The 27755-nt window shown below is 40.0% G+C and overlaps 1 protein-coding gene across 1 annotated transcript; it reads right to left on the minus strand.

Moving 5' to 3' along the window:
• ITM2B (integral membrane protein 2B) lies at positions 1–27311 on the minus strand. Its single transcript, XM_027648881.1, has 6 exons — positions 27032–27311; positions 10042–10170; positions 7821–8027; positions 5743–5853; positions 2006–2156; positions 1–725 (listed from the first exon to the last, which is right to left on the minus strand). Exons 1-6 carry the CDS (start codon positions 27128–27130, stop codon positions 637–639), a joined length of 786 nt encoding a protein of 261 aa, XP_027504682.1. The 5' UTR covers positions 27131–27311; the 3' UTR covers positions 1–636.
• Between the last annotated feature and the right edge of the window lie 444 nt (positions 27312–27755).

The following is a 27755-nucleotide window of genomic DNA, read 5'->3' on the forward strand; positions in this document are numbered from 1 at the left end:
TTTTAGACAAACAGGTTTATAAGGTTTATTTTCCATTGCACATACATGGATTATATACAAGTTAGTAACATAAGTTACTTCTTAATTTTCTAAAAGATTGTTACAGCAAACACTTGCCATTTCAAAACATCAAGTCAGAAATCAATCTAAAAAGGTAAATATGACAATATTTTAAAACCAAAACAAATTGCACTTGGTTAGGGAGAGTCAAATACAGGTTTGTTTATATGCTGTAACAAACTATATAGCAGGTAATATTACAGTTAGAAGTAGCTCTTGCAGTCCATTTGTACATTAATAATTCTTTTCAATTTTACTTATTTAAAAACTGGTGGATATTTCAAAGACTTCCTCCTCTTCCTAGTATTCAAGATTCATCACGTGAAATGTACTAGCAACTAAGTCTTTATACAATTGCTATTCAAATATAAGAACACCACACGTGAAAATAAGGAAAAAACTAAAACATATTGATTTTACATGTATCATGAGATGAAAAGTATGGAAGGTGTTCAGCAAGAAAGCCCTGTCCACTACTTACATAAAAGAAGATTTTAAAAAATAATCACTGCACACAATACAAAGGGTGGGGTCATACTGTAATTTTTAAGTCTCCTGTAACAGCAATATTCCTCATTACTGTTCACAGATGAGCGTTTCCATAGCAAACCTGTTCTCAAAGTGTCGAATCTTTCGGCAATTGACGGCTTCACGCTTCTGAATTCCTGTTGTATTAGTAAAGAACAACAGAGGGTAAACAGAAGAGGGGGTGAGGTACATCAGAGATATAATGGTTTAACATTTGCTATGATAAGATGTCACCAGAAACCGAACTACCCCCTTTCAACCCACCCCTCAGAGAAACACACACAGGCACACATTCAGATGTAGAGAATCAATAAGCAGGCAACAATCCTGAAGGTGTGGTGAACCAAACTGGAGTACCCAACCTGCCCAAATCCCACCCTGGTTAGTTTTTAACTCAGATCAGTTCCCAATCTCCCTCTCTGTGCATCTGTAAAAATGCTTGTGGGAATGTGAGAGAGGGAACAGCAAAGGAATAAACAGCTATAGGCAAAAAAGAGTGGACTTGTAGTATTTAAACATTATCTTGGAATTGTACAAAGAATTTAACTAAATTTTAGCCAAACCAATGCTCACTGTCAACCTATGCTCATCATTTATTACTACAGAATAAACATACTGAGCTTTTGCTATGAAGACCTTTTCATTTTCAAATGCTTTTCTAAATTGTTTTCATAAAATATATTTCTTCTCCTTGTTTTCCCAAGCAGTCAGGTCCAACAATGACTAAAGCAATCAAACTGCTTTGGTATACACTTGCCTACCACACACTCACTAACAACAAGAGCAACCAAAAAAAACCCGAACAATCAAATAGCAGAAAAAACAACCAAAAAGCAAATCTGAGTAACATTTAAATGCAAATTTTAAGGCAATATTTAATAGCTTGTTAAGACTCTTCCAAATAATGTTTTTCAAACATTTTCCATGAAGAAGTACCAACCACTACAATTTTCCTGTGAAGATAACTCTTATTCACATTTCACTGGTGCAAACAGGAAACCGTGGAACAATTTTTAATGACAGGAAAAACCTGCAATTCTGTACTTGGACTACAAGGCTATAGCTTCTCGCATACTAGAGGGTCTTTCTTTGATTTTGGGTGGGGGTGGGTCAAGAAACAAGATTAAAGAAGAGTATGAATGAAAGGCTGAACTCCAGAAAACAAGCCTGTGTGCACACATACATTTTGGCACTCCTGGCTCACTGGAGCCTTGAGCACTTTTGCACAATGAAGTGACTTATTTCCATACCTACACCAGAAAATATCAGCTGTACTTAGTCCCACATAGCAATTACTGAAATAAGCAACCCTTGCTTTAATTAGAGTCACTCCTTTCAACAAAATCAAGCCTACTTAACGAACTCAAACATCACTGAACATTTTGCCAACACACAAGACTGCGGGAGGAACACTTACCTTTCATGGCTTCTTTGCGCTGTAGTTTATAGGTTTCCTTGCCACGGCAGAGGCGGTAAATAAAGAATCCCAGCTGATCCACATTTTCAATGCGATCAGTAACGATCATCTGTTCATGAATCAAATAGGACTGAGGCAAGTATGTTCCAGCCTGTTGAACAAAAATATAACAGCTCTGTCAAAATCCATCTCTTCATGGTCTAAGTACACAAGAAACACTTTGTAATGTTTTTCTTTAACATGGCTGTGACACATCTTCTTTGAATTCTTTCAAAAGACCTATTACCCATGCAATTTTATTCCAAATGTGCAAGCTTCACTACACTACAGAAATACATGTTTATATTCAAAAAAGTCACAAAACTTCCATTGATGCATACATCCACCGCCCTCCTGACACAGTGACATCAGCCTTCGGCAGGTTTTCTTCCAGGTGTGCCTATTGTCACAGATCAGTCCTGCACTTATCATCCAAAGTTTTCAGTTAATTAGTAACGGCCCAATAGACCTCAGTGGGAATGACTCCTAGGCAGGAGCTGGCAGAAGCGTGATCTACATGGAGAGACTCTTGCTGACAAAGCAGGCCAGCTACAGTCTACTCCAGCTGCAGTCCATGGGGTTGGGAAGCCTTGAACTTATTCATAGCATGGGTCACAATTCTCAAGCCAAACCCTAGATGAGACCATCTAGCCACGTAAGTTATGATGGTGACTCCCACAATCGTTTATTTGGAAAGGTATTAGAAAGCCATGGTGATACATCAGGTGTTTCATGGCAATACACTAAAAAGGGGAAGAGCCATGACGACATGCAAAGGCTTCTCAAGCCTTTTCTAATGCCTTCAGTGTTATTTTGCATCAGATGAAATGATGGAGGAATCCTGCTCTGTGCACAGCTCACTGTACACTGCTGAAGATGCACAGACTTAGCTACCAGCCAATTTCTTAATACTACCACTGGTAACTAATCATCAAATTTTAAAAATATTATTTCATTTAAGAAATCCTGTTAGAGTGGTTCTAATTTATAGCACTAGAGAAGGTGTTCCTTGCTTTCTAAAAATAGAATGATTGCTTATTGTGAAAACATATTCAGCTTCTGTGGCAAAAGATGGCTCTATGTTTTATTGACAATAAACAACTTGAAATTTCCATTGCAAAACAAGAATATTGTGTCAGCCCCAGCAACATGTTGAGAACATGATTAAATGGTATTCTCCTCAGCAAATAGAGGACTGCATAAAATTCACTTTAAATGACAAATATTTTCTTCAGCACACATTGAGGAAAACAAGAGCAATTTTTTTTCTTTAAATAAGAGCTTAGAAAATGTCATTCCCCCAAATTATCCCACTCATTATTTTTTAATAATTAAATCACTGTAAATTCCTCTATCTTAACTCCTGGTCTCTCGAATTTCAGGAGAGCCCTAAGGGAGCTCCAGAGCAAAGCAGCAGCACAGGGCACTGACAGAGTGGGCAGCAGTGCTGAAGACTTGGGGGACAGCCTGGAGGGACACTCCTGGGCTCATGCCCTCCACATCACAGGACTCCTCCAGCCATGTCCCAAACCAGGAGGAGAGGAAGCTGAGTGCAGGAATCTCCTCTGCCCAGCTACCGCAGAAGCAATTATCCAGCACTGGGATCCAGCACTGGGATCCAGCACAGCCGCAAATATCGTCATCTTTGAGACATCCTGTGCGTTGTGTACAGTTAAAATTAGCCAGTTGGCTCAACAACGGGAACAAGGTGGATGAGCAAATATACCTGGGTTTCAGCCTCGTTTCCCAAAGAAAGCAGGCCTTTCATGTCTGCACATTCAAGCAAACTGTATCAATATATAGAAATGTGGCTCTCAAAGCTAAAATTACACCTTTTCTTAAAAACAAACCAGCCCAGAGAACCTCCATTTTCATAAAATGCCCTCTGCATGTAGTCACAGCTCATTTTAATAAAACTAGCACATCAATTTCATACATTTTTTCCTGGTGTAACCAGTGTCACTGCAGGACAGTTTTTGCTCACTTTGTGCATCGGCAGCGTAGTTTCCCAAATTTCAGTTACAAAACACTTAGCCTGATTTTCTGTGACATCTAATGCCCACAGCTTTTTGTTAATACAATGAGAATTAAACAGATGTCTCACAAAATTAGGGCACTCATTGTTGGGGACACTGGTCAAAACAGTTTGCTTTTGCACAGATTTTCAGTTACATGCATGATGCCTTGTAAACCAAGCATATTTGATTTGGTACTAAAGACAAACTAGGAAACTAAGAGAAAGTAAAAAAAAATACAGGGTCACTGAGTTTTACAGACACCACATCACCCTTACATACAGGAAATGAAAGTGTGGTTAAATAGCCAATCTCAAAATAGGCAGCAAAAAAGCAGCAGAGGACTTACTTGTGAAGTAATTTTTCACATGGAATTTACTTATATATACAAACTACTCAGAAACGGCTAAAATGGTTCCTGGAGTCCTATTTCCAAAGCCTTTTTTGAAACATGCAAACCCAAAGATGATGTAACAGTTCTAAATTTAAAAAGCCCAATAAAATAAAATTCAAAACACTCTCCCCAAATCTTAAGACACAAGTTAATCAGCTCTCTTCCCCATCTGAACTGTTTTGCTGTTCTGTGAAGAAACCAGAAAGCTCAAAACCAAGGTAAATACTATTTAAATTTGCATTAAAGGCATACATACATAAAAGTTAAAAAAACAAAGAAAAATTCATATTAAGTTAGTAAGAAACCCCATTAGATTATCTGCTTTGGCCTCTCTAATTTCACAGGCCATTACGTTTCACGCTGTTACCAGGACTAACAGAACAGTGTGTCCCTTTGATGGTGACAAGTGAGGCAGCAGCAGCACCATAAGTCCAGCAGCAGTGTTCAATTATCAAACCCTGCTGGGAAGCGTTTAGGAGCTCCCACAACGTTATACTGAAAACCCATGTTTGGTTGTTCAGCAATTGTGGCATCTCAGTCTTTTCCATGGTCTTTGTTTTTAAGGACAACAAATCTTGAAGGTCTGGTGCTCACAGAACCAGGAATATGGCCTCTTGTTTAGACTGGCTTTGCTAATCATACAACCCACATCCCAATCACTCCTACAAAACCTCCCTGCAAACAGGAAGATCCATCTTAAGGCTGCTGGAAGTCTCATGAATTTCCATCACACCTAAGTGCCACATCCAATTTCCCTGTGCATACACAGGAGATCCAATATGCCTCATGTACCTCACCCTCAAGCCACTGGATCAAAGTAGGGACCAATCCTAGGGACCAGTTCTTTAAACAAGGCCCATGTTAAAAGGATTTCCCAGTCATCTGCTTCATTCCTCTCATCTAACCAGTCTTAGTCCAGCACATACATGCGCTGTAGAAATTTTAGTCACAATAGATTGTAAATTAAAAAATACACAGATTACTATCAAATAATCCAGGTATACCACATTTACACAATTTTGTCAGCCAAATTTACAGCATCAAAAAGTAAAATCACATTTGTTTGCCTTCCTCTGAATTAATAATTCCTTCATGATTGTAGATCATTAACTGAGTAGGTTATAGAATGTTCTTCTCTTTGCAAAGATCTCTAGCGATCAGTTAACTTTCTAATATATGCGCCTTGTGCAAATGTCAGAGTTCTGAAGAAGGAAAAAATAAAAAGGAAAACATCTACTTTTTTCCTGTCTTAAGAACAAACTACTTATATTACTAACTTATAACTATACCTTGATATTGATGAGCAGCTCCAGGAAATTTTTTGGTGGCATAACAACTGAAGTGTTCAGAGGAATCACATAGCACTTATCCAGGCTAAGGTCAAGATAGGCAGTGAGTCTCTGTTGAGAAATATTTATTTTAATCAAAATAACAAGAACATCAAAATATTGACATACAGATCTTGTTGAAATATTATTGTCTCGTGCAGTTCTTCAAATTATTGTTTTGTTCACTATAAAGTCTGTCCAACAACTCCAATCTGAGAGTAGGTAAATGCATAATTATAAGACAGCCTTAATGAGAGTTTGTATCTACAACAGGGATTTGGGCAAGGCAGCAGGCGACGAGTAGCTGAAATGCACTACAACAATGAAACTACAAGTGTATCTGAACTGTTACAGAAATAAGTACAGTATTTATTTATTGCTAGTATTTTGAAACAAGAGCGCAAAAGCCTTGCTCCAATCTCCCTGCTTTTATATTTTGTTATAGTCTAAAGGTGCCGGTGTGAACAAAACACAGAAAGAAAAAAATACCATTACAGATAATGTATCAAAAGTCCTTTTATTTTCAAAAATACTACTGACTTGATGGGTTAATGAATTATTAACTTTATACAGTACCTGAACTGCAATTTTTGCCATTATTTGATAAAAAGCTGAGGGTATTACCCTGATGAAGCCTGTAGCTCTGTTCACTGAGCTGTGTTTCACTGCATCTGTTCTTGCTAAAGAAGACATTATCTTTAGCTGCTGAAAGCTCTGAGGCTGGGGATGTATATAAAATACTGAGCACCAAGAGCCCAACAGTCAAAATAGTACAGGACACCAATCATGGTGCAACTAATCTCATTACATGGAAGCAAGTGTTGTACCTATGGCAAATGACCATAACAGCAAGGCCTTTATCTTATGGAATCAAAAAGTAAATTTCTAGTATTATATTGTTCTTATTCACTTCTTGGATGCTGCTTTTTTTTTTTATTTTCCAGTTTTCCCTCTTTAGAGTCTTTGTGCTAACTCTTAACAGATGCTCCCTAAATATATTCAGAAATAGTTTTAATTACATAGCTCGAGCAAGCAATGTTTTCCTCTAAATCTGGTTATGAATATTTGATAGATAGTGCTTGTTTTGCCTGAAAAACTTTAAACTTCGGAAGTTTGCATTAAAAAAAAAAAATAGGACACTTTCCTGTTCTTCTTTTTTAGCCTTGCTAAAAAAGCTGTTCAGCAAAGTCTTCAAATGTTCACAGAAATTTAGCTTCCTGAAAACCAGGTGTACATTTCATTGCCATGTATCAGCTCCAATCATGTGGATACAGAAAAGGAGGGTTTCTACTTGTTTCACAGCTGCTGTTAATACTAAGAGCTGTAGGCCTGTCAACTGCCTTAACAAAAATTTATTACCATGATTCCTATCAATCAAAGTTATTTCTTCAAAAAAGGAAGAAACAGCTAAAAGTGCTTTGATACCCTAGTTCAGTGCCTCTAGGAATCATAGTAGCCTGTGGTGCACAAAGAAATTAAACTTTGGCTAGGCTTCCTATGGCATCTGGAAAATGAGCCCTCTTCCACGGTCGGTCAACTTGTCATTTCCTTCCCTTTCTGCTGCTGCTTTTGGGTTTTGAGCCATGCTAAGAGAGCACCTCTGGGGGTGCTTGAACACACCTCATGACATGAGATGCAATCAGCCCCTGCAAGCTGACCTCAAAGCTATGACAGCCCTTTCCAAACTTCCCTCGGAACCACAGCAGTTGGTCAAATTCTGGCCCAGTGAACTTTGCCAAGCAAGAAGTATATTCTCTTTACTTCCTCATACTAAAGAAAGGAAATAGGTCTAAGACTTTTCCCATTCTAAAAACAAATGATGGTTTAGATACTACCTCATGATGATTGAATAATGCTGTACCTTGTATGCCCAGTTAATAATTGCTTGCAGCCTACTGCTGGTCAAAATATTTCTGCTGCCTCCTCCACCCTTCATTTTCCCCAACCACAATAATTAGGGAGTACATTTATCAGGATGACTGAGGGGCAACATTTTTCAAGTTTTAAATGCTTTAAACTTCTTCAGAAATATTTCTTACCCGGTGGAAGTCATGGACTATATCAGCAGGATCACTATCAGCAAATTCAGGGACCGGTACACTGATAAACTCAACATCTTCTTCCTCCAGGATCTGAATATTTTGCTCAATCGTGTGGTAGTGAGCACGCTGAGCCTCTGCCCCAGCCTCAGGTAAACTTAAGCCATCTTCAATGTACTTTATTCCACAGAAATACACATCACCCTGCTAAAAATAGTTAACAACCCAGCAACAAAAGCATCAGTAACCTAGAAGATTAAAATTAATATATTCAAAGCACTGTGGAGAAAAAAAACTTTTTAGAGTAAATGAAATTTTTTCCTTTTAATTTGATTCGTACACCAAAGTAGGAGCCAGTTGCTATCTACAATGGGACCATGGCTAAAACTTTAATTGTACTCAACCCAAAGGGAGTTCTTCCCTTGAATTCAAAGAAAACAGGATCCCATAAGCAGGTTCTTAAAATCTAGTCTTACATGTGTTTTTAGAAAGACAACGAAGTTCCTACATCTACATCCATATTATTAAATTATGATCTAACTGTACAATTTAAAACTGGTCATCCAAATCACCTTTAAAAAGCAAGTCTAACCCTAAATTTAGCCCTGCTTGCAGCAGAGGGTTGAACCAGATTACTTCAAGACTTTTCTTCCAATCTCAATTATACTGTGAAGTTGCTTAGTTTTACAAGATTTCAAAAGTTTTGGAAGTCAGTTTCCAAAATAATTTTTTAACATTTTTAAAAGACAAAACGGTAATAAAAAGAAATTAAAGCAACCAATTTGTGTCTTTCTGTCACAGTACACATGGCAAGTTGTCTAAGAGAAGTGTAACATAAAGTCCTGAGTCAGAGGAAGTCATATGCCAAAATTATAGGCCAGATAGTTTTAGAACTATGCAACTTATGCATACGCACATGCCATCAATTTAAAGTTTTGCATTAAAAACATGTCTTCAGTGCAATGTTAGCTCAATTCCTGAGTGCTTCCTTCAACCCAGATCTGACTCACAGACAAGTACCACAGGTTTGAATTAAACAGCACTTTCAATTTCATCTTACTGGCGTGTGAAAGGTGGAGCAGCCCAGTGCATTTGAAATGCAGCACACCTTCAGCTACTCAGCTTCTTAATCCACCAAGATACACTATGCTGTTTAGGCATCATTTGCAACACCACTGCTCCTCTGTAAATTTGGTTAATGTGATAGCCAAAGACACTACAAACTGCAAATTCAGCTAGAATTTCTCAACTTTAATCACTTTGCCTTCCAGACAGCAGCTACTAAAATGGGGAAAAAACAACCATCCTGGTATTAGGGACAAGAACAAGAATTTCTATCTTATGTGCACTACGAGTGGGCTAGAGGGATTCATGTTTTGCTTACACTCTCCCTTTCTGACTCTATGATCTTGCAACCCCAGCAGTTTCTGAAGCAGGGAGGGTGTGCTTGCACCACTTGGGCAACAGCCCAGCACATCCAGCACTGCCCACTGGCAACTGCCTGCAAGGCAGACAATGTTTAACTCAGATCTCCCACGTTTTAGGTAAATGCTCCATTTCCCTGGCACCGCTGCCTTCACAGGGCTCCTCTTGCAGCAGTGCCATTTGTTAGAAGACGGAAAATACATTTTGTTAGAGATCTAATCTTGTCAGCACGGATTCAACTTGACAGAGCATGTTTAACCACGCTGCCTGCAATTTTCCCAAGTCCCCTGCAGGGCCCATATTTCTTTTCCCTGTGGAGGCTAGGAAAGAGGAGAGTCACTGTATTTCTTTGACAAGCAGTCCCTTTCCTGTGCATTAGCAGTACCACATGTGTTAGGAAACCTGGGATCAAACAAAGGCTTTCAAGGGGTTAAACCACCTCCAACATTTGGCACTGCAAAAGAGGAATGAGAGCAGATGAAAATCTGGGACGCCACTGGGGTTCACAAGCCCAAGTCCTATTTAGATACAATCTTTTCTCTGTAAAGTAAGGTTTTCAAAAATGCTGCTCCCTTTTATTTGTCAGCTTCACTTCCGCCCTCCTCTGCTGATTGGTAACTTCAGAGCAGGCCTTATCCCTGGCCTTTAGAAAAGCTGAAGTTTTGGAAAGAGAAAAAGATTTTGTTCCTTTGGTTAGTCTGCTGCTCCTCTTCTAAATGTAATGCAGAAAAACAGTCTGTTACTCCACTTTCCCCAGAGGAAAACACAACCCTCTCATTACAAGTATGTGACTTACCTGGAATGCAAAATATTTGTACAGATAGGCACCACCCAGGATCACACCAGCCAGCATAAAGGCCAATCCAAAGCACATGCACCAGCACCAGGCCCTCCTCTGCCCAACAGGCACAGCATCCTCAGGGTCCTGCAAGGTAACAGAGAGGGACCTTCAACACACTGTTCCCAACACAGGTATGAGAGCAGATGCTTCAGGCCCAGCAAGTACAAACACTGCATCCACCAGAAAAGGCTGTATGCACTTTATCAAAATTGTTTGGAAATTTATTGTATTTGGCCAAGTTTAAAACAGGTCTATTTGAGTTGAGGTTTAGTAAAACTTGTACTATCAGTCACTTTTAATGCTATTGTGACTAAATCAGCAGACTAAAGAGAAAGATAAAACAGAATCTCCCCAGATACCTAATAACACACAGTCAGCCAGCTATTTCACAGACTGCAGACAGAAAAATATCCATTCTCAGGCAACCTCCGCGCAACAACAGCAGAGTGAGGAAGTCAATTCAGAAAGGTCAGATTCCTTTTTACCTCAGTATATGCAATTTAAATTAACCTGAAGAACCAACAAAATACCAAAAGTAATAAGAGCAGCAGAATACATCCTTTCCTATGTTGTTCCATCAGGTCAAAAGAGGCTTTACCACAGCTCGGCTGGCAGAATGGTAAAAATGGGAATGAAAAAAACATGCTTTGTAAGCTGTTGTTAAAGAAGCTTTCTGCTCTAAGACAGCATTTGCCATGCCTCTATCTTCTGTTTGTGTAACACTAAAGGAATGACAGGACGTTTCCCCTTTGGGGCACTAGTTTGCATAACCATGCAGTCCCCACAGGCATCCTAAGCAATAAACTGCTGCTTGCAAAATCTTTCCTCTATCAGCCACATTACAATGTTCTTTTCTCCTCCAAGTGTCTGCATAACTCACACCCAAAGAAAAAAAGAAAAAAAAATAAAATCCAACTTTGATTCACCCTGTTCCAAGCCATGATAATCCTGGGAAAATATCTGAATTCAAATAAATACAAAGAAATTCATTACATCTTTGCAACCAAAAAACAATAGCATAGAATGATGATCAGGGCAAAATCATTATGACTGAATGAATAAAAAACATCAAACCAGAAAACTGAGGAAGAGTATGAGCTTGAGAAGGCTTCGATAGCTATGGTTGTTAGTCAGTGTTCTGCCTCATGGTTTTGGGTTTTTTGCAGTATTTGCTAATTTGGATGATTTCCCACTTGAACAAAGTTGTGAGTGTAGTCCTCATGCTGTCTTGGTCCAGTTAGGAAGTAATTCCCCTTATCTGAGGACACCAAATGGAGAGAGGACCCTTCCTTGTAAATGGTGGGAGAAGGTGGCACTTCCTAAGAATGACTCATCTCAGCTATCCTAGAGAGGAAGAAGTGGGAGGTACTTACTTCTTTTCACTGATTATAGAGGGAAATTCCTTGGTTAACAAATTAGGTACCTAATTCATATGCAGCTAAAACTAAATGATGTGAAACCCACCTTTACAGTACACTGCAATTATCTTTCATACCGAAGTGGCAATGCAGCTTCTTTGCCAGGCAATGGCTGCCAAAATATGATTAAGAAATATTTAGAGTCAAACTGAAGATATTTCACAGATTTTGTTTTACGTTACCTTGCTAACTACTGCAGTAAATCATATTGTGAAATCTCCATCTTTGGAGGTTTTCAAGACTCAACCAGAGAAAGCCATGGCTAATCTTGCTTTGGCAACCATCCTGTTTCTAAAGGGAGGCTGGAGCAGATGACTTCCAGAGGCCACTTCCAACCAACATTTCTGGGATACATTACAAGACAAAGTGAGATTGGCAAGAAAACATTTGCTGTTGACTGAAAAGGTAGAATGTAAAGACAAGTAACAACTCTTTATAGGTTTTACATTACTAATTATTTAAGGAATTCAGTGTAAAAATTACAGGATTTCTAGCTGCCTGATTTTTAACCTGGTTGTTTGCAAAGACTGAGAACAGGACATAATACCCATGCTAATCTAATTAACTCTCAGGTCAGGTTGAGAGTCACTGTGGATTCTTCTATAAACCATCTCAATTATAAATCTAAACCAGGTAAATCAAGGATTTTTATGTTGCCCTGTATCATTAGGTAACTATTTCCCTAGATACTTCAAAGTTTAAAGGACACTCCATTGAAACTTTTTAAAATAGCTGTAATTTAAACCATTGTAAGTTAATGTCAGAAAAAGGGATAGCAAACTGACTGTGGGATACAATGTCAAAATATTCCCTAAAACTGAGTATAAAGATTATCTTTATTCTTTCTCAGTACTGCTTTTATCCTACACACCTTTTTTATCTCCAAGCAGAATTATCCACTAGCGGAATAACTGCCTTTTCCATTTTTACATTATTTTGTAAGTTCAGAAACACTAACAAACATGCATTTGGGAAATGGTGCAGAAGGCATACACAGTGTGAGCACCTACCTGGAAATTGGGATTAATGATAGATTAATTTTACAGAGGTCAAAAATAATCGGAAAAACAAGGTAACTTTTACATTTCACCACGCCAGAAGAAACCTGAAGGACAAGTTTATCAGTATTACAATGTAAACAATTTTGCTTTGATATATAAGATGACAGGTGTAAACAACAGGTTTAATACAACTCTCTTATCCTTTACCAGCAGCTAAATGTTATCATTATTATTTCTGAAAGAATCCCTAGCGGTGGCACGTCAATCTATTTTGTATTTGTAGTTGCCTATTGCACTGATTTGTCTCCAGTCTACTGAAAACAGTCCATGGAATTTAGAACAAGAGTTCAAGCCCAGTTTAGGCTCTTGCTTAGGAGAATGTATAAGAGCACAGCATCTCATTACAGAGAAAAACTGAAACTGACAACACTGAAAACATTTTATGCTACTGAAAGAGAACATAGGATTGATTTCCTAATCTGAAAACTAAGTATATTATCAAGCAGTTTAAGACCAGCTTAAATTAAAATATTACAAATAACCTACTGAAGCTAAATTATACTCATATTAGTAGCTGCACCATGGCTAAGCTCCCTAAGCTTCTGTATTGTTGCCATGACAGCTTAGTTTGGGCTGTATTGACCCAAAAGAATAATTTGTCCCTTGCTATATAAATCTGACGCTCTGCACTGCAAGAGAACAAAGAGCAGTGGATGCTCACCCTCCTTCCAGGTAACTCATGTTCTGAAAGAAAACACATTAAGTGAAAGCAGATTCCCAGTAAGAGGGACAGTGCTGAATTAGCACTTCTCCCCACATGGTTACAACTGTCATAGAGCTCAACGTGACATTGCAGCCTCACTGGCTAATTTTTTTCTAGGCCAGCTTTCCACTGACAGAGGTATCTGACAAAAGAAAGCCTCATGTACTTGAGGTGAAGACTGACCTCTAAAATATGCCTCACTACTTTTGTAAGCAGCAATAATTAATCATTACTGCTATGGTCCTTTCATTTCCCCTCTTCTGCTTCATCCCTGCCCTGGGTACTTTCAGCTCCCTCCTGAATCCTCAGTCTTAAGATGATGCCACAGAACTCATCTTTTCTGATGCAAAATGCCTTAGGAGAAACTGGATGCAAGCCCAAAACTGGCTTGTTTCCCTTGATGAGCTGATTGTTCTAATTGGAAAACATTTGATTAGCCTATTTCCCATGGACGAGACATGAAACAGAAGCATCTCTCTGCCACTTGATCACTAAATACTACGGTGTTAAAATTAAATGGTTCAGAATTTCCCAAACTCAGTAGCTTCAAGCTCTGCAGGAACAATTTTCCTGCAGATAGAAAATCAGAAGTATTAAATTCTGTATTATCTGAGACTAGCAAGATTCATATCTAGAGTCTTCTCACAAGGAAGTTACTGCAGTTTTCAGTACAGATCCCTTCATCAATGACCACAGTAGGTAATGTCAAGCTGCTCTGTCTTGTTGCTGAAACCATTAAACACTTTGCAGATGGACAGATGATACCATAAACTATTTACCAAAACACTATTCAACTATAGAGAGTTCTTCACAAGAACATCTTTAAGATAATTAGCATTAAGTGTTCTGCAGTAAGTTAAAAGAAAAAAAAGTTAATACCCCCCTTAAACGTGCAAACATTAGCAGTTATTAATAGCTACTGGCCATATATGCTCTTGCTCTTTGCAGTTCAATTTTAATGCTACTTTTTTCTTTTTTAAATAAATTCTGAATTTCAGAATGACCACATTCATGTTTGGGGTAGTATGACAAATTTATTCTAAGAAGCACCAATACTGAGCCACAAATATGTATAATCAGACTTGGTAATTACTTAGATTTTCCCCTTGTGGCTTTTTCTACATAGTGGAATATAATTGTTTTAACATTATAAAAGTAAAGCAGCCTAAAAACTTACAAGGCATATGTCTAGTTCATATTAAAATGAGTGAGATTATCAGACCTTGTTCCCTGGCAGAAATTAAGGACACATCAATGATATGATAAAAAAATCAATTATGAATCAGTTAGGTAAGAATCCACTTAAACCAGATATGATGGATAATATGCTGTGGGAAGTCCAGAATACTGTATGACTGCTGAACAGCTATGCAAAAGATAATGTCCCAAATTTAAAAATAGATACGATAGCAATAAAAATAATTTTGTGAGGGGGAAATGTCTTTGAGAACCAACACACAGTCTTTGATCCACAGAGAAACCAGATGCAGAGTATCACTATTACATAGTCATTATGCTGGTTACAGTATAATACACAAAATGTTCATAATTATGTATGTGAGAATAACATCTTTTATATATATATATATATATATATATATACACATATATATATATAAACACACATATAAAAGCTTACAGTTAATGCGGGTAAAACTGCCTGGAAGCTGTTCAGTTTTCTTTTGAGGTCCTTTGTGTGCCACTTAGCTCACATGGATTGACATAATAGAGTGGAACGGACTGAGCTTCCTAAAGCCAAATATTGACCAACTGCAGCTTTAATTAGTGGAACAGGAAAAGGGAAGTTAATGATGACTCCCTAAAAGTGTTTTTTAACGAAAGTCTTGAAAGAAAATATTGCTCAATGGCTGTATAAACTGAGTGCTGTTGGTCAGGCTCGCCTCCTGACTTGTAAATCTGACATCTGTAGAAAAGACAGTCCATTTAAAATGAACTTAATTATGGAAGAGCTCTGCATTCCTTCGATGGCATTCCTGCCTGAAGACTGCTCTAAGCCTGGTATTCTATTTATTACTTGTTGCAGATGGGAAATTAAGGCGGGCTTTTGCAAGACTCCTCACTCGGCAGATGCCGCAAATCTGGAAGGCCATAGTAGTGATCCGCCTCTCAAGCAGTAATTTTATGCTTACTAATAAAATAAAATTTAAATTTTAAGTATAATGATCTTCTAACTTGCCATTTGGAAAAAAACACTATATACAATAGATGGTTCACAGATTTCTTGCTTATCTGGGAAACAAGCTCTGCTTGTTTACGTGCAGTTGAGATCTGAACACTGCAACCCTTCTGTGGCAGCACTGCCAGTTCCTCTTCTGTCACAATGGACAGGGACTTGTCCATCTGGCCAAAGGCTCTCTGTCTGAAGAATACCATGAAAACCAGACCTTAGTTCTACTGCTGTTTGCTGTAGTCACGTAGCCTGAAAAACCAGGGATATTAATTAGAATTACCTATTAGGCAGTTCATACTATTAACCTCTTCCTGCATTTCTAGTATCTGTATATTGTCTTTGAAATAATATTTTAAATACAAAATCTGTATTACAGCACTAGAATATCCAGAAGTGAGAAGAAAGTACATTCCAAGAGCTTTACCAAGTTCAAAGTCTAAGGTCATTTTCATATAACTTGTATGCTACCTTTCATCAAATGATGGGGGGAGTTTTATGAAAAATGAGGTGTCTGTCAAATGACTCATTTCATGGTTCAAACATCATAACTATGACAAAATAAAAACATTAGTATAAGCAGCAGCCAGCTCAAAATCATCTTAGAAGGGGAATCAGCACTGATGGGTTGGAACGGAGTTGCAGCTGCATGTATTGGGAAAGACAGAGGTGAAGGGAGAACAAAAATCAGAATGCAGGCAAGAGAAGAGGAGCAGGAAATAAAACTAGAGAGAAACATGGTGGAAAATGAAGAGTTCAATTTCTCTGCAGGAAGTAAAGGAAAATTACAACTGCAAAGTGAATGTAAAGGACATGAATCAGCAGTTTGTTTACCCACACCCATGTGACAGAGGGACAACCAAAGAAATGTGTCCTGAAGAGTAATCCTGCAACTGAGTTATCCTGATTTACCTAAACACTGCCTTCATTTCTGAGAAAAGAGACTGCAAAACTTGATGGCAGCCAACAATTAAAGAGGATGGGTAAAGAAGGAAGAAACCTGTAACTATTTATACTGCTGCTTTGGTTAAACTTTGGAGTAACGCTAAGAGTAGTCATTGTTAGCTTTGGTCTTACACAAACCAGAAAGTGGCAGGGGGAGGGGAAGGAAGGCAGAGTGTGTGTGACATGCCCAGACACACTTAAATGGCCTGAAAGTTCTGTCTCTGTAGACCAGGCAAGGACTTTCTTCATGCACATGCACAACTTTTGGCTACATCCTTGAACCAGGCTGTCTACAACAACCGTACAACCAACCACACACACTGTATTTTACTGTTTTCTTCAAACTGTGTTCCCCTAGATTGTTCCTCTTCTATGTCCAGTTCCAAGATCCACCAACTTCCTTCTCTTGCCACCAAACCTAGTGGTTTCAAGTCTTCCTATAACTTCCTCCTTGTCCTGTGTCTATGCCCCCTGTATCTTTCCCCACCCCAAAGCAGAGTTCTCCAGTCTCTGCCATGTGCTGAGTAACTGGGCACACCTTGTTTCCCTTTCCTCCCTTCATCACTGCCACAAGATAAACCATTCACCACATCAGTGTGCTATGCTCTGGTGAAGAGGAGCTGGGTTGTGGCCACAGAAGTGCTCTGTACTTTGACCTGCCGCACCAGCCAGCACTCCTGTGCCTCTTTACTACAAATGCACAGGGGCCAGGACTGCCCTCTTTTTTTTCTGTAGACAGATTAGTACAACAGGATTTTAATACCCCCTTACACTCCTTCCGAACATGAGGAAACACTTTTTTTACTGTGAGTGTTACCAAATGCTCACACACAACACTGAGTGTTACACAAATCCTCAAATGTTACCACACTCACCCAGCGAGTTTTTGTGGAGTCTTCATCCTTGGAGATATTCAGAAGCTGATGGGACCGAAGATAGTCCCAAGCAACCAGCTCCAAGTGGTCCAGCTGGGGGGGGGGGGGGGGGGGAACAGCAGGTGACCTCCAGAGGCCACTTCCAATGCCAGCCATTCTGTGACACACATCTACAGTTTTTAAGTAACACTCACACCATAGAGGGTAAGGATTAATAAACAACCTTAACCATTGGCTTCATTAAAGAAAAAATACCCTCCAGGACTGCTATGTCTGTGCTAGACAAGCAATAAAGCTCCCCATATACTTAATTTTCTTTGCTTTGGGGTTTTATCATTCTTCTGCCATTTCCCCACCCCCCATATGAAACTTCAACAAAACCTACATTTAGAAAATGTCTTAAGCGTCTGGATGCTGAACACAAAAGTTCTTGTGCCACTGACAGTAAGAGAATTGCCACTGCCCCATACTGAATATAAAGAGTTTTCATAAGCTTGGTTAATGAAGAGATGGTGGAAGTCACATTTATTTATATGATATAATAATGTTGCTGAATTTATCTATACATTTTCATTAACTAGGATGCTGGAAATTTGTTCTGCATTCAATACCTATTTTTCTCAAGTATTTTAAAAAAAGAGAAGAGTTCTGGTGCAAGTTTTCAAGTCATAGACCAAAGCATGCAGGTGAAAGCTTGCACACATATCTGGCAAGAGGTGCCTGAGGGATGTTTATTTATTTTAAACAAAACCCCTCAAACCAAAGAGGTCATATGGGACATTTTTCAGAATGCATTTTGCTTTCAGAAAACAAAATCACTACACTCTTTACGGTTGCAGCACATCAAACATGGCATTTCATTAAACTGTCTAATTCTGAAAAACACTTCATTTTTAAACATCGCAAAAACCAACCCTTTCCCCACTTGCATTCTTTGACTTACAACTGACTTATATTCTCCTGTTCTTATAAAAACTACACTAAATCAATCTATAACTTTAATGCAGTATTGCTCTCATCTTTATCCTGAATTAATCAATGTTTGAAAACAGGAACTTAGAAGGCTCCTATTGCACTTAAAATGGATCGATACTAAATTATCTCTTTGACCTTGATTGTTCTAGTTCCTGTCTCTTCCTTATCCTGCTCACTTCTTTTATCTGAAATTTCTCTGCTTTTTTCCTAAAACTGGCTGAATCTCAGACATCAGTATGATAGAACACCATGTGGATTTAACCTAGATTTCTCTCAAGGCTATTTTCCCAAGCGGCATTGGCTCTTTCACCCAAGAGATCTCATTAGCATGCACATATGCGCCACTGAGCCTCAGAATTTAATAACTCTATTCCCAGTTCAGCCACAGATGGTATGTCATCTCAAGCAAGTTACAAATGCTGTGTCTCAGTTTCTCTTAAAAGCAGAATCCAGCATCACAGAAACCACTTGTGAGGTTCGTAGTCCAGCCTCTTCCTCTAAAGGAGGGTGGACTCTGAAGCCCGTGCAGGTTGCTCAGAGCTCTTGTCCAGCCAAGATCTGAAAACCTCCTAGGCTGACACTTCAAAGTTTCTGTGGGTAACCTCCTCAGAACCATCCAGTTCTCCTCAGACTGAAAAATATTTTGCTTATACCAGTTAGAGGCTCTCCTTTTTCAATTATATGATCACTGTTTTTTCAGTCCCCTCCCCAGGTGTTGGGAGGCTGCTGTGACATTCCCCCCTGCAGCAGTTTCATATCCAGGCTGAATAAGCCCCATTCCCTTGGCCGCTCCTCACAGGGCATACGCTCGACCCTCTGACCATCGTGGTGGCCCCTTCTGGACTCGCACCAGTTTGTGACTGTCTTTTTTGGATCAGAAAGCTCTCAGCCTTCAAAGATGCCGATGACTTGTGCCCAGCTGATGGTCCACCAGAAGCCCTGGGTCTTTCTCAAGCTTCCCAGCCAGGTGGTCCCCTGCCTGTCCTGATGGAGAGAACGAGTCTGCTCCAGGTAGAGGACTCTGCATTTGCATTTCTTATTTCTGAAGCAGATTTTGTTCAGCCCACTACTGTAGCCTGTTGGTGTTCTTCTGAATGGGAGCCCCACCTTCAAACAATTATACCCTGTTAATACATATATTAGTGAATTAAGATGTATAGTACCTGTATGGCAAGCAGAGTTCTCTGAGTGGAAACAATTCTATATGCAAATATAGAATAGCATTTAATTGTAGCACTTACGAGTATCAGCACAGAAGAGCTGACCTTGAAAGGCTTATATTTAATTATGCCCTCTTTCTAGGAAAAACTGTTGTAACCAACTAAAGGGCTTCACTGCAATTAGACTATTCAAAGCCTGAGGTGGAGCATACACTCCAGTGCCGAGCACCTGGCTGCATCACACCCTGCAGAATCACAGATCCTGGCCATTGTTCAAACACCTCACCAAGAGAACTTCACAAAACTCAAACTCTAGGCAAGATAACTCATCACTCTCTGCAGCAATCTCAAAAGGTTGTGTTTGGCCTCCCACCCTGCACAGGGTACTGCATTTTCAAATGCATAAGTGCAAGGGTTTTCTATTTTTATGTAGACTTTATCTTTAAAATAAATAAATAAATAGATAAATAGGCCTTGGTGATTCAGCAACTATATGAGATCCACACCAGAGATCACAGACTCCTCTCGGTTATGATCTCCCCAGCATATTCTTTTTCCATAGTCGTTCCACTGTTTCATTCTACCCTCAAAGGAGCAGAAAGCTGCCATCAAAAGCAGCTGTTTGCTGAACCCTAGGAAGAAGATAACCACAAATTAACCCAGGATTTGCATTCAAGGAACTCTACTCTTAAAATGCCTGTGGGTTTTATTTTTATGTGTGTATATATATATATATATCACATACTTAATAATATATAAATCTTATAAAAATATTTGTATACACATACTGACACTATTATATGGAAAGGACAAACAAGATATCAATTTATTTTTTCCACCATCTCTATAATAACTGTTGGGCAAATATTACTTTGCCATTTTTTGATTGTGAATTTTGCTTGTAGATGACACTTGGATCACTCAGAAAGGACCTGCGTTTCTCTGTATGTCCATTGTTGTCCAAACCCTACTTAGGTCACGTCATGTCTGCCACAAAACCATTTCTGACTTCGCTGCAGAGCCTAATCTCATTAATTATCTCATTCCTTTGCTTTACCACATCTGTAAAATTAGGACAGATATCCGAGTTTTATAAATTAGCATGCTTTTCATCTGTAGATTCAAAGTAATTTCCACTGAGAATAAAAAGCAGTACATAAATAGTAAGAAAATGAATGTTGTATTATACATACAGACCAGGAGAGTAAAAGCAGATAATACTAACCTTTGTCAGCATAAGGGGGGATGGGGAGAAAAAACAGGGGAAAAAAAAGGAATCTGTGCAACAGCTAACAAAACATATAATTACTTATCCCAGCTGTAGCTATGTTTTAAATATGTCATAATGTTTTTGGAAGCACAGAATAGAGAACATTTAAAATTACTAGGACCTAAAAATGCAGTATTTGCTTTTGAAGATATTTCCTGAGAGTCATAGAGAAGACTATTTTCTTTGTATGTAAGCTATTTGGTGCCTGTAGCTAGTGGCTACTGGATAGAAAATACATATAATGCCAACAAATATTCCAAAACTGCAACTGCAGAAGAATTAACTGAAAACATTACTGGAGGTAAGTATGCTTACCACTCTCATACTGTCCCCAAAAGACCTTTAGCATCAACATTTATTAAAATGCTGATAAGAAAAAAAAGGGAAAAAACCCATGCAAATAACAAAAAATATAATTTGAGTATATAAAAACAAAACTGTTAGATTACACTGGTAACTGCAAATGTTTCACTAAAACACTTAACAGGAAAACTACATATACACATTATATTTTGAAATTAAACTTTTCTTGAAATAGATGTTCATATTTTGGATTAAATATTCATTATAATGGAAGGAGTCTAAATCATTTCCCTTGAAAATACTGTTGATTCCAAGAAAATTTTCTTTCAAATGTTTCTCACAGAAAAGCTCAGCATTTCATTTTGACCCACATCTTCAGAAATTAACTAATTTAATTTGAGCTTTCCTACTGAATAGAACTTTGGTTCCAACAGCCACTTAAGGGGTATTCTTCACACTACTACACAATGTTAATATCCAAACTAGTTTCTTGGATATAATCAGAAAGACAAGAGTATTGCAACACAGAAAGACAGGAGTGAAAGTAAGAGGAGTAATTATGGTATTTACTATAACATTACAGTGCAGGGTAGTTTTTCTAAATATCGCACTATATATATAAAGCTTCATCTAATTACATACTTTTCCACATGACAATGTTAAGGGGAAAAAAAGTTCTCCAAATGCATTTTTAGGGCAATGGGACTCAGCCAAGTAAAACTTTGTTAATCTGGAAAGAGAAACTATTTAGAACTGCATAAAGTATTTGTGTTGTCTCTATAGTCATCCCTGCACTGAATTCACAGGAGCTGTAAGGTACAGCCATCAGCTCCTGCTCAGTCAGCCAAAAACGCAAATGATACAAATAACTGACGCAGCAGTTATCACAAAGGTCTAGTATTAAATATCATTCTTCTGGGAAATGGTTGTATTTGCCAACCAAGGTTTTGTATTTGTTATTCAAGTCAGGAAGTTATGAGAAACAGAAAAGGAAGTGAGATACAGAGCACTGACAGAACTCCTCTGTCCTACAGGTTCATTTCCATTGCTGGGGGGATGGGGATGGCACAAGCTCTTCCAGATCACTTTTTGAACTTCTTAGCTTCTAATCCCAAATTCTGAAACTCACTTAAAAATAGCAAGAGATTGTCAGAGGAGCACCACAAACCTTTAAAAATCTTGGTTTTTAGTGTCTCTCAATGGCTGGTAACCTCTAAGGAATAGTTCTCAGAGCCAAATATCTCAAGATCACAGTTACCTTATTATCAGGAAGCCGTACTACTTAACCAGTAGCACAGATTCACCATGTAAAAGGATGCAGCCAATGACATCAACCACAAGGCTTCTTTTCTTATAAAGAGTTCCTCAGTAACAACACAAATTTTGTTCAATAAACTCAATTTACCCTAATTTATGTTTGCAGGTATGTATAAAGTCAAATGAAGGAACAGAACCCTGGGTATCCTTGTGCCTGAAACTGGAAGGTTTTTTCATCTCTGGTTTGATGGGTTTCCATTAAAATCTTAGCAACGCCTGGAAGGAGAAGGGGGAGAGAATTCAGTTTGTTAGGATTTTTTACTTCTGGTCCTCCTTTAAATAATCCACAATGCTCTGACATATAGCAGAAGCTGATTAGTTTAATGACCTAGTTGCATCACAGAAAATACATGAAAATACAAAGACTGCTCTTTCCTCAATGGTGACTGGTGAAAGGCCTATAGAAAACTTGGCTAGAGGAAGCCTATAAAGGGAATAAGGAAGCTCCTCCAAGAAAAAAAGAAACAAAACACCAAAAAAACCCAACCCATTTAACTACAGACACATCCCATTTAACCATTTAACTACAGACACATCCCACTGCTTTTCTGACAGCAAACTAATAAGGAAATGTATGTGTGTGTACTAACATCTGTAACATATAAATATGTTATATAGTACTTATATATAAACTGTAAAGTTAACATCCTTATTTCAGAAACATCTAATACCAATTACATAAAATCTAAGGAGTTTTCTGCATAGCAAAATGGTGCCTATCAGTTGCTCAACATACTTCCCAGGTGGATCTCCTCACTCCGTGTTAAAAATGCCTATTTTAGTATGCTTCAGGAAAGACTAAGCTAAAGTGAAAAACAAAGATTAATTTTAAAGGTTGGAGTAATAATGTTCTCATACGGATTAAATGCAAAAAGCTGCTGCTTTTAAAATTCTTAATATTTACACTTTCACACTGAACTCTCTGCAGATAGAGTTATCCAAAGGTCAGCTACAGTACATACGGGTGAATCCGAAGCTTCCCTGCCCAAAGCTGTACACGGTAAAGATGCACTGCATTGAGTGCCCCAAAGAAAAAATATAGTTTCAAAATGTTGCCACCTACTCCAAAAACAGAAGGGAGCAACAGCCTGAGAGCTATTGAGGGTACAAAGATCTTTGAGAAGGGCTTAATCTATTGAATGGACTCTGCAAAACGTCTGAAGATTTCAACTATGCTCAGAACCATCTTTGGCTCTCCAAAGATCTATTGTAGGGAGAAATGTTAAAATACCACACATTGTTTGTTTGTTGGGAAACTGGGTCATAAAATACCCTACTGTAAAGACAAATGAGCAAAGTGGAAAATTAAATGTGGCCTGAGAACCTTCACTAAGAGTATTCTGTATTTTGGCCAAGAACTGTGGCATAGAACTACCATCAGTGAGTGAGTTTTAGTGGCTGCCTACAGTAAGTATGGAGACGCTTCCACAACACACCATGTAATACTCATGATTTATGCAGAGACAGGATTAGCACTCTTGATTTTTAAATGCCTCTTAAAGTAACATACTCCAGTGCATAAGACCATTGCCTTCTGCAAAAGCTTTTCTTAAGCTGTTTTTCCCATGACACATCCTCCACTCTTCTTGCATCTTCTTCTCTTACCTTCCCCAATTTATTTCCTATTAGTATCTGCATCAGAGGTTACTGGGCAAATTTTGGCAAGATCAGAGTATTTCTATGCTACATTCATCAGCATATTTTGGCTGCAAGCACTCTTTAATAAGTCCTTGGAAGATTATGTATTCGAGAGTAATTCTGTGATGGCAGAGTTGCAGTCTTCAAGATATGGTGCTGGGAAAAGCAGCAGAAAGAGACCGTCAAAGAACTAGCTCAAAAGCTCGTTCCATTAGTTTTTATTTTCTGGACATTTCAGAGCATTTTTCTGTTTTCACTAATATCAACTGGTTTACTAAGATCTCTTGCTCAAATCTTTGGTAAGTTTTTGATAATAAAGCTCTGAATGTACAATTCTGCTGATCCTCTTCCACTCTTACGGTTTTCCCTTTCCTTCAGTCCAGAATGCCTCAAAGGACTTTCTTCATAAAAGAAAGCTTCATAAAATGTTGTTATATTTTTCATGTTTACAGTTGCAATCCAAATCTATTTATTTTCCTACAGAAACAATGTAGGAGAGGGAAAAACAAATATATGCTGTTTTGGAGATGTGACTTTTTCAATCCACTAGAATTCACTCTTCCAATATACATTTCCACACTGCCTTCAAACCTCACTTTTCCAGCAATGAAGTGATATGAATAATACATCTGTCAGATGTAGTTTATTTTTCCCCTTTCCTCCAAAGAACTGCATAGGCAGCTGAAGTTGTGGAGCGGCAGAGGCAAGATCTGTTTCTAATGCAATTATATTAGAGAAGGCAAAGTCCAAAGAGCGTATCTTGCACTTACCTCAAAGGTATCAAGTTTTACAAGGGCATTCAGTTCCTTTTTTTTCCCCCCCAAGATCTGAGAATAAACTACCAGAGTTGAAGAACCATATACCTCTAGAGCTACATGACATAATTTGTTTCATACTGTTAATCCTGCATGGATTGCACAGCCTTTTTTACTGAACTACAGATGACACTACTGTACTCAGATATACTTTTATTTATGCTCCAAAACACATAATCTAAAAAAAACCTTAGTCAAGAGAATTTTGCAAACTGGTAGGTGTGGGTCTGCAGTTCTGCAGAGAAAAGACAGAAATGTGTCAAGGAGAATGTCAAAGACTCAATGTCCCTCAGAGCATTCATCTGCTTTTCGAATTTTCATCTGTGCTGAGCGTCCACTCCTAGCATTCTATTTTAGGACTGGTTTAAGCTTTGTTAAGGCATGTTCATCCCCTGACAACAGTACAAGAACTTTTAAGTAGCTACTGTGAGACCAGACCACCTCTTGACCTGGTTAATAAATGTTTACAAGTCTCATTTCTAGGCAAAGAAAGCAGTACTGAGACCTGGGCAAAGTTAAGGCAGATCCTGTACCTCATCCTCAGCTGCAAAAATTTACAGCTCTGCGTTAAGGAAATCATATTCAAATGACATGCTTCCGTCAGTATCTGGACAGGGTCAGAAGGATTTGTTCCCTAGTGTACAATTAGCCAGATGTGTTTTGTTTGTTTAGCAGTAGGAAAAACAAGCCCAATTTGGTAGGCTGTCTGGAAACAAACATCATCCAGGGCAGGTCTGGATTCCCAGATAGTATGAAAACCCCATGTTCTGAAACATGTAGTTTGTTTCTCCCTTATGTGCTTGGTGTTAAACTGACCATCAAATCTGGGGTCAGAAACTCTACAGCTCAATCTGGGCTCAGGGAAGCCATGACTTTCTAGAGAATGGCACTCCTGCAACGAACACGGAGCACTTAACAGATTTCCCATAATTGCAGGCAATTTGAGTAACAATACTGTCTGATCTGTTGTGGCACACTGTTTTATTAAGTCTCACTTAAATACTTTGGTCAGAGTTTTACTTGTAAGTGCGGTATGTTCAGTAGAAGCGTGAAATTTAACCACTTGCTGTACCAGGAAGATGTCACTAGAAACACCTTGGTGGTTCCCCTTGGCCTTGAAATGACAACGGATTCTGCAGGTGAAGAACCTGGCCCCATCAAAATCACAGAAAAACCTGCACGAGGGCACAACTTCATACTACAAATTGTCTTCCTATGCAGAAGTTCATCATGAAGATTTAGGAAATTAATAAACACTGTTGCTTTTGCAGAGCAAATCTAGTAATTTACAGGCCTGATGCACAAGAAATTGTGAAAGCAAATGAAAACATCAAGACATGCTGTTTATGTGCAACTGGCCATTTTTTAAGTTTTCATTCACTTTTCAAAGAGCTTAAAGCAAAGTACACTACTCCTAATTAAGGAGTAGTTTTGATTACCGGAGCATAAAAACTGCAACCAAACCTCTTTATATTCTAGGCATTTTTCCACTTCAAAAACTTTAAAAGCCGCTGCTGTTTTTGTGCTTTGTTGCTGTTTGCAGAGGGGAGGTGAAAGCAGCGCCTGGAGTTTGGGTGCTGTTTTGGGGCGGTGGGAGGCAGCTCTTTGTTCCTTTATTTAAGCCAGAGCAAGTTCCGAGGCGAAGTTCTCGGTATCGCACAACCACAAGGCTCCGCGAACACGCTGCGGCACAAGCACGGCCAAACCCCCAACTTCACCCTGGCCAAGCGCTCCCTCGCTCCGAAGCATTTGGGGCCCGGGAGCAAGCTCGCAGCCCGTCGGACTGAGCCGTGCGGCCAGGGGGGATCGCACGCGGTGGTAAGAGCAGGCACGATGCGCCTTCTCCACGCAAACCAGCTCTCATCGCCGAGCCGAGCACAGCGAGGGGGCTGAGGGTGCGGGCGGGCAGCCGGGCTTGGGGCAGCCGGCCCTAAAACCCGAGTTGGCCGCGGTCCATGCGCTGTCGGAGCTAACAACAACAACAACAAAAAATTTAACCCGAACTACCACAGAGATCCCCAGAGTCGGGAGAAGCGGAGCTGCAAAGCTCGTTCCTTGTCAGCCATTTTAGAAGCGTGAGCCGAGCGGGGCGCACCGCAGCGCAGCTTTCCCCGCTGGCCCGCCCGCGGTTCGCCGCCGCGGGCAAGGGGCGTACAAAGAGCAGCATGGTCTCCGCCGCGCTCCCCTCCCCGGGCGGCCCCGCGGAGCGGAGCAGAGCGCCCGGTACCAACAGCAGCCGGGCCGGCCCCGGCGCCTCGGTGCCCCCGGCGCCCTCACCTTGCTGTCCGGCGGCAGGATCAGCACCTGGCTGTTCTCCTCCTCCTTCTTCGCAGCCTCCTTCTGCGCCAACGCGGAGTTGAACGACACCTTCACCATGGCCGGTTCTCAGCGCTCTGCACGCAGGAGAAAGAGGACGAGAAGCAGCCCCCGGACCGGCGGAGCCTCGCAGGCTGTCTCCTGCCTCGCCGACCCCCCGCTGCCGCCTCTCAGCGACTGCCACCCCCGTCCCCTCGTCAGGCGGCGGAGGAGGTGGAGGAGAAGGAGAGGAGGAGGCGGTGCCTGACGGGGAGGATGAACAGAGGGGAGGTGGTGGCAGCGGGGCCTCGCCCTCTGCCCGCCCCGCCCCGCTCGGCCCGGCCCGGCCCGGTGCGGCGCGGTGAAGGGGTCGTGGTTGGGAGGGTCTGTGCTGCCGCTGTTGGTGGGTAGGCGAGGGCAGCGGGGCCGCCGCTCAGCGGGTGCCTGGCTGTGCCCCGGGCGGCATCGCCCTGGCCTCGGCGGGGAGCCCCGCGGGGGTCCGGCCGCCCAGCCCCCATCTGGCTCCTCTACAAGGCCTGGGGGCCGGCCCGCGGCTCGCCCCGGGCCGACACGCTGCTAGCCTTGCGCTTCCCGGGGCATGGGTGGCGCAAGCAGTTCGGTTCACCTACTGCAGTGCCAACATTTCTCTGGTTGCCATTTTAATTTGATTTTTGTTAAAATGTTTGGGTCTCGTGTTCGGGAAGAA

The sequence above is a fragment of the Corapipo altera genome, unplaced genomic scaffold (assembly GCF_003945725.1).
Source record: "Corapipo altera isolate COAL_440 unplaced genomic scaffold, ASM394572v1 0, whole genome shotgun sequence".
In the NCBI taxonomy this organism is placed as follows: Eukaryota; Metazoa; Chordata; class Aves; order Passeriformes; family Pipridae; genus Corapipo; species Corapipo altera.

Coding starts and splice junctions, on each gene's coding strand:
- ITM2B (XM_027648881.1), bottom strand. CDS start 27,130: ATGGTGAAGGTGTCGTTCAACTCCGCGTTGGCGCAGAAGGAGGCTGCG. Junction 5,854..7,820: donor TAGTCCATGACTTCCACCGG/GTAAGAAATATT, acceptor ATTTCTCAACAG/AGACTCACTGCCTATCTTGA. Junction 726..2,005: donor GCGCAAAGAAGCCATGAAAG/GTAAGTGTTCCT, acceptor CTAATACAACAG/GAATTCAGAAGCGTGAAGCC.